Genomic DNA, 7,379 nt, shown 5'->3' with positions numbered 1-7,379 from the left:
GTTTGGACAAAAAGTGCATTTGCTCAAACACCAAATAATAATCCATGAAGATTGCAAAGATTTCGCATGCGACAATTGCAAAAGAAAATTTGGAACTAAATCAGATTTGTTGAAGCACCAAAGAATCGTACATGAAGGACGAAAAGATTACGGATGCGACGAATTTGAGAAAAAATTTGGACAAAAAGGGCAATTGCTCAGACACCAAAAGATAGTTCACGAAGGTTACAATAATCATGTATTCGACAAGAGCGAAAAGAAATTATAATAGACAATTGTAAATATACATACTTATGCAGATAATTTTCTAACAGTTCAATAAAAATTTTGTCTAAATGATTATGCTTCAACTATCATTACACCTTTACTTTGATATCGGAGTGTTTTTAGATTCTACGTACTACTGTTCTCTGTTTATTTTTAGGTGCATTCTTTCTGTAGCTTTTCGTACAACAATAAGCCGAAAGCAATTTTTTTTACGATTGCTTCGGAACTACATAAAGAGGGAAATTTTATTTGATTAATTTTTTAATAAACCTCACGAAAAAAATTGTAATAGCCTTTATAGTTGTATTATAATTGCGTGTGCGTCGAATGAAAGTTAGTTTCGGGGAGGCCCTTTTTCTAATCTGCCACTAATTGATCTATACTTGCATCCAAAGATCGTGAAATGTGCGCAAATTATGAGAATTACATAGAATACCAAATTTTAAGACGATGTTTATGCCCTAGTGGCTACATTGATTGATTACGAACTAAAGTTTTGCCTAGATGTTCCCATCGTTGTTTGTAAATAATATTGACTTGGATTGAAGCCAGTGAGTTTGAAATTGTTACAGAAAGATTACTCGTCATTGTTGTTCCATCAGTAAGATGAGTAAAATGGAATCCAGTGCTCTCTTCAGCTGTGCCATCAGGTAAATTTCATTTTATGTTTGTTTAAAATTAATTGCTTATTCAAAACAATTCTAGAGCATAAAATTCAATCTTGTTTGGAATAATTTCAGGGTGAAAAACGAACCCTGTGATACGTCTCTTATTGACAATGATGACAATGGGATCGATGAGGTGCCTGATGTTAAAAATTTCCGATTCTCCAGGGAATATTCCGTAAGAATTGATAATTATATCGTCTAATCCACGGCAAATCACGGCATAAAAATTATTGTACAAAAAATTTGACTTGACTCAATATTTTGTTACAGACGTTTCATGACAGTGACAAAAATCACGAAAATAAATTTGACGAAATGCAAATTTTGTTTGAGTGCAAAGACGTCAAGCTTATTATGAATTCACTAAAAAATAAGAAAACTGACGATTATTCACCAAAATACTTGCAGAATATGAAGTATAGCGACGACGAAACTCAAAATTCAATTAAAATAGAAACTCTGGATGGAGTCAAAAAGGAAATGGATTTCAATTTCGATTGTGAATTTACCGAGCATAATGAAAGGAGAAGTGATCAAAAGGATTTCAACGATAAAAATCGACTCAAAACAAACATCGATTCTGTGCACACGGGTACCAAAAATACGTGCGATACATGCAGAAAGACGTTCAAAAGGAAGGGTGATCTGAAGAGGCATGTTCAATCAGTTCATAATGGTGTCACTCACTCATGTACTATTTGTGGAAAGACATATAAAAGGAAGGGTGATTTGACGAGGCACGTTCAATCAGCGCATGATGGTGTCACCCACTCGTGTACTATTTGCGGAAAATTGTTTCAATATAAAATTAGTCTTAAAAGCCACATCGATTCAGTGCACAATGGTATAACCTACTCATGTGATATTTGCGGCAAGAAGTATAAAGGAAAGAGTGAACTGTATAAGCACGTTCAATCAGCACATAATGGTGTCTCCTACTCATGTAATATATGCGGAAAATCATTTCTACATAAAAGTAATCTCCAAACCCATATCAATTCGATGCACAACGGGACGAAACATGTGTGCAGTACATGTGGAAAGACGTTTAAATATAAAATTGGTCTTAAAAAACACATCGATTCAATTCACAATGGGATTAAACATGCATGTGACATATGTGGCAAGAAATTTTCACGAAAAGATGTTCTCAAAATCCACATCGATGGAATACATAATGGTATCACCCATTCATGCGGCACATGCGGAAAGACTTTTGGACAAAGAGCGAATCTCAAAGCTCACATAGCTATGGCTCATCGCTCTACATTATGACTTAATACATTAATAAAATTTATAAAATATATGTTTCACTCGGTTAATAATTGCGATTTAGATTCTGGTTCATTTGTTTAAAAAACTAATTTAAATAATTGCATTCTTCCTATGCTGTTTTATCTCCAATATATAAAATAAAACGTCTAAGTTTGAAAAAAATTAGTTCATTTTCTTTAAAAAAAAAACTTTACAAATTATAAGAATTACATATAATAGCAAATTTTGAGATCAAGTTCTCCACGCCGCAATGGCTACAATAATTGATTGCCAACTACATCGCATCCATTGAAAAATCGTACGATAATTTGCGTACGTGCCAATTTCTACGATACGCGCCGATCGAGAGACTCGATCCTGTATAGATTTTCATTCGATCTCGTGCAGTATTATAGCCCCGAAGCGACGCGGACTGCTCATGGCATAATCGATTTGTAACAAAAAAGTGGGAAAAGCCTCTCTAGGCACATATAGCTCGCTCGCTCGCTCGCGCGATCGACCTAGAAAATATCTTTGAGCTATGTCTGTATATGAGCCTAATAGTCGTTCTCACTGTCTCTTTCGAGTTGTACAAACTGCACGTACGCGCACACGCGTCAAGCTAAATAACCATATGTCAAAAATGTTCGCGAGCGAGATTTATTAAACTCACGCGTGTGTGTGTGCGGTACATTATTTAGACAAAACGTTGCTATATAGGTATGTAACAAGAAATCACGTGTATGACCGCAAATCAAAAGTACGCTCGGCACGATTCGGTAATTTTGACTCGCGTATCGCCTTTTTTTTATCGGAGTTAAATCATCTCGACACCTGCGCGAAGAATAAAATAATAATCAACGCTCGGTATGGTTTTTTGCGAGCGCGAAGACAAAATTGCGACGCCTGCACACGGCGGCGGCGGCGGCGTCTCGCGAGCCAACACGATAAACGGCAATTAATCAAAACGAAAAATAACCCGAGCAGTGCTCTCGATCGTCCCGTACAAGTAATGATATTTTCGATAAATCATCCGCTGTGTGTAACGCGTAGCGCTCGTGCGCTGAAATTCGCACGTGCAGAGAGATGACTCGACGACGATCTCCAGTATACATACACGCACGATATTATAATGTACGAAGCCCGAAAAATTTTTCGAATCGCCGCGCGTCGTTCAATTACCTTATCTTCGCGCTCGTTCATTAAAATATATATAATGTAACAACGTATATATACAAGAGAGCTGAAAGGCAAATTGCTCGTCGGTGGTGGCCTCAGTCCTCTCTCTCTCTCTCTCTCTCTCTTTTTTGCCGTGTAGTGTGCGTGTCCGATCATCGACAGCTGGTAAATACCTCCGATCTCTTCAATTTTGCCGGGGCATGTACTGCCCCGAGGATACGGAGAATTTTTATACGTTTTCTCGTTTATGTGTATACGGCTAATCAGCTTGTTTGCATATATTACATAAGAGTTTGTTGCTAATTTTTTTTTCTTCGACTCCGAGAAAACGAGAATCCTTAAAATAATTTTTTTAAAAATGTAACATTTATCTCGATCGATCGTTTTATTTTCGCGTGTGTGTATGTATTCGATGCGAGAAACGAATCAGTACGACCGATAAAGTCATCCCTGGATGATGCGAATTCCTCAAAATCGAGACGCGCGTCTAAAAAAAATTGTTCACACTGCAACGTATATGCATGGATTTAGAGATAATATATCCGCTTCTGTAGCTCGTTATAATGGCCACCCATAATCACGACGATGCTCTCTGCTGCCGCTGCTACTGCCTCCTTCTCATAAATCACTCGATAGTCCGAAAAATTCTTTTCTCTCGGCTATGCGTATGCGTGTATATTAACTCGAAGCTCGCGATCTATATGATCGATAAATTGACTCATCATCGCGATAGGACCCCCGTAGTAGTCGTAGCAGCAGCAGCTGCTGCTGTTGTTCGTGTATGTGTGTGCATATATACATCGTCTTAATGAATAGCAGTAAGCCTCTGGTCCTTGCCGACTTATCCTTTCCTTTTCGTTTGCAGAGCTATAAAGAGCGCAACAACAAAACCAACGAAAAAAAAAAATAATAATCAAAACTCTTCTCTATGTGTGTGTGTGTGTGCACCCACGCGAGCGTCATTTTTCTGCGATATCTCTTTCTCCCGATCTCGCACGATGTACGCTTTTTTTTTCATTCATCGAGCGACGACTTTATTTACTTTCGGGCTTGTAATTTTCGAGCAGAGAGAAAGAAAGAGAGAGAAAATATCATAATATTTACTCTTTATATGTAGTGGTAGCCGAGGGGATGTATCGCGTGTTTATTATATGCACGTGCTTAGATTCCGTAGAGACATCGAGGATTTATGAGGCACGCGCGCGGCGTTCTGCTTCTCGTGTGCAAATTATCTATACCTGTGCGTGCGTACACACACATATACGAGAGGAAAATAAGAGAAGTTAGTGAGATAAAAAGGGGGTGGATTCGACTTATGTATCATCGAGAGGACTTTTTCGTACGGTATGTATACACTCGTCCGAGTGATGGTATCTATAAACGCACCTACAAAAATTATTGTTGTTTTGCGCTGCCTACTCGTGTAATAACGTTGATGACTTTATACCATCGATACGCGTATAGTAACTTGTCCGGGCGAGATTTTCATAAGTATATAATCAGAGATATCTGTAATTATTCTTATTTATCGTTTAACGTTGTTCGTCGATTATTTGTCTATTTTTCATAACTAGCTGTTTCTGATGAAACTTTTTATATTCTTTTGCTTTGTATCTTTTATTAATATTATCGATGCGAAAATGAGTATAATTCGTTTGGTGGATCAATATAATTTTTGAATACTATACAATGAATTGACGTTACTATGTAAACATCAGTTTTGCCCAGATTTTCACATCGATGTTTGTAAATATTATTGAATTCAATATGTGTGTTTGAAATTGTTACAGAAAGATTACTCGTCATCGTAGATCTGTCAGTAAGATGAGTAAGATGGAATCCAGTGGTCTCTTCAACTGTGCCATCAGGTAAATTTCATTTTATAAGAAATTTAAAAAAATTCTTGAGCATAAAATTTAATCCGGCTTGGAATAATTTCAGGGTGAAAGACGAACCCTGTGATACGTCTCTTATTGAGAATGATGACAATAGGATCGATGAGGCGCCTGATGTTAAAAATTTCCGATTCTCCAGAGAATATTCAGTAAGAATTGATAATTACATCATACAATTCATGTGGTAAAAATTATTTACAAAAAATTTGACTTGACTCAATATTTTGTTACAGACGTTTCAAGAAAGTGACAAAAATCACGAAAATGAATATGACGAAATGCAAATTTTGATTGAGTGCAAAGACGTCAAGCTTATTATGAATTCATTAGAAAATAAGAAAACTGACGATTATTCACCAAAATACTTGCGGAATATGAAGTATAGCGACGACGAAACTCAAAATGCAATTAAAATAGAAACTCTGGATGGAGTCCAAAAGGAAATGGATTTAAATTTCGATTGTAAATTTACCGAGCATAATGAAAAGAGAAGTGATCAAAAGGATTTCAACGATAAACATCAACTCAAAACAAACATCGATTCTGTGCACACGGGTACCAAAAATACATGCGATACATGCAGAAAGACGTTCAAAAGGAAGGGCGATCTGAAGAGGCATGTTCAATCAGTTCATAATGGTGTCCCTCACTCATGTACTATTTGTGGAAAGACATATAAATGGAAGGGTGATTTGACGAGGCACGTTCAATCAGCGCATAATGGTGTCACCTACTCATGTGATATTTGCGGAAAATTGTTTCAATATAAAATTAGTCTTAAAGGCCACATCGATTCAGTGCACAATGGGACCAAACATGCATGTGACGTTTGCGGCAAGAAATTTTCATTTAAAAGTAATCTCCAAGCCCACATCGATTCGATGCATAATGGTGTCAAACAATCATGTGATATTTGTGGCAAGACTTTAACAAGGAAGAATGATTTGACAAGGCACGTTCAATCAGTTCATAATGGTGTCACTCACTCATGTGCTATTTGTGGAAAGACGTATAAAAGTAAGGATAGTTTGACAAAGCACGTTCAATCAGCGCATAATGGTGTCAACTACTCATGTAATATATGCGGAAAGTCATTTACTCAGAAAGTTAGTCTCCAAATCCACATTAAATCAATACACAATAGTATCACCTACTCATGTGATATTTGCGGCAAGACGCTTAAAAGAAAGGATGATTTAAAAATTCACGTTCAATCAGTGCATAATGGTGTCACCTACTCATGTGATATTTGCGGAAAATCGTTTCCACATAAAACTAGTCTAAAATACCATATCAATTCAATGCACAATGGTGTCACCTACTCATGTGATATTTGTGGCAAGACGTTTAAAAGGAAGAGTTATCTGACGAAGCATGTTCAATCAGCGCATAATGGTGTCACCTACTCATGTGATACTTGTAGAAAGGCATTTACTCAAAAATATAAACTCAAAATCCACATCGAATCGAGGCACAATGGGGTTACTCACTTATGTGATATTTGCGGCGAGACATTTCCATCGAAAAATAATCTCAAAATACACTTTGTGTCGATGCATAAACGTACTCCTCAAGCATGTGACTATTGTGGAAAAAAATTCAAATATCTATCTTGTCTTTATAAGCATGTCAAATCGTCGCATGATGGTACCACCCATTCATGCAAGACATGTGGAAAGACGTTTGGACAAAGAGCAAATCTCAAAGCTCACATCGCTATGGCGCACCGCTCTGCGCGCATTATGATTTAATATGTTAATGAAATGTATAAAACATATGTTTCACTCAGTTAAAAATTGCGATTTAGCTTCTCATTTATTTGTTCCAAAGACTAATTTAAAAAGGTTCATTAATTGTATAAGATTACTATGTTATTTTATCTCTATGCATAAATTAATCGTTCAAGTTTGAAAAAAATTAATGCATTTTTTAATAAAATAAGAACTTCACAGCTTGAATCCATTATCTTATGTTATTTTATTATAGACATACCCTCTCCATAGAAAACATCCATAGAAAATTGTTCACCATTCATTAGAGATACAAAATGTAATTTTTTCAATGTTACAATTATAATGACTTGGTTTTGACTTGTACACTCATTGAAAATTTCATA

General features: G+C 36.3%; 2 protein-coding genes across 3 annotated transcripts; both read left to right on the top strand.

The window, feature by feature from the left end:
* The first annotated feature begins 848 nt into the window (after positions 1 to 848).
* On the top strand, positions 849 to 2,272 carry LOC106651242 (zinc finger protein OZF-like). The gene is made up of 3 exons (XM_014369682.2): positions 849 to 917; positions 1,008 to 1,110; positions 1,206 to 2,272. Exons 1-3 carry the CDS (start codon positions 874 to 876, stop codon positions 2,208 to 2,210), a joined length of 1,152 nt encoding a protein of 383 aa, XP_014225168.2. The 5' UTR covers positions 849 to 873; the 3' UTR covers positions 2,211 to 2,272.
* A 2,275-nt stretch (positions 2,273 to 4,547) lies between these two features.
* Positions 4,548 to 7,221, top strand: LOC106651241 (zinc finger protein OZF-like). Of its 2 annotated transcripts, none has more exons than XM_023462423.1 (4): positions 4,548 to 4,712; positions 5,159 to 5,236; positions 5,310 to 5,412; positions 5,497 to 7,221. In XM_023462423.1, the coding sequence occupies exons 1-4, from the start codon at positions 4,558 to 4,560 to the stop codon at positions 7,012 to 7,014; spliced, it is 1,854 nt and encodes a 617-aa protein (XP_023318191.1). In that variant the 5' UTR covers positions 4,548 to 4,557; the 3' UTR covers positions 7,015 to 7,221. The 2 variants fall into 2 exon arrangements, with proteins under 2 accessions (XP_023318191.1, XP_014225167.1); XM_014369681.2 differs by lacking the exon at positions 4,548 to 4,712 and adding an exon at positions 5,018 to 5,075.
* The last annotated feature ends 158 nt before the right edge of the window (positions 7,222 to 7,379 follow it).

The sequence above is a fragment of the Trichogramma pretiosum genome, unplaced genomic scaffold (assembly GCF_000599845.2).
Source record: "Trichogramma pretiosum strain Unisexual culture from Peru unplaced genomic scaffold, Tpre_2.0 scaffold3, whole genome shotgun sequence".
NCBI classification, from domain to species: domain Eukaryota; kingdom Metazoa; phylum Arthropoda; class Insecta; order Hymenoptera; family Trichogrammatidae; genus Trichogramma; species Trichogramma pretiosum.
This window is presented reverse-complemented; position numbering and strand designations above follow the sequence as displayed.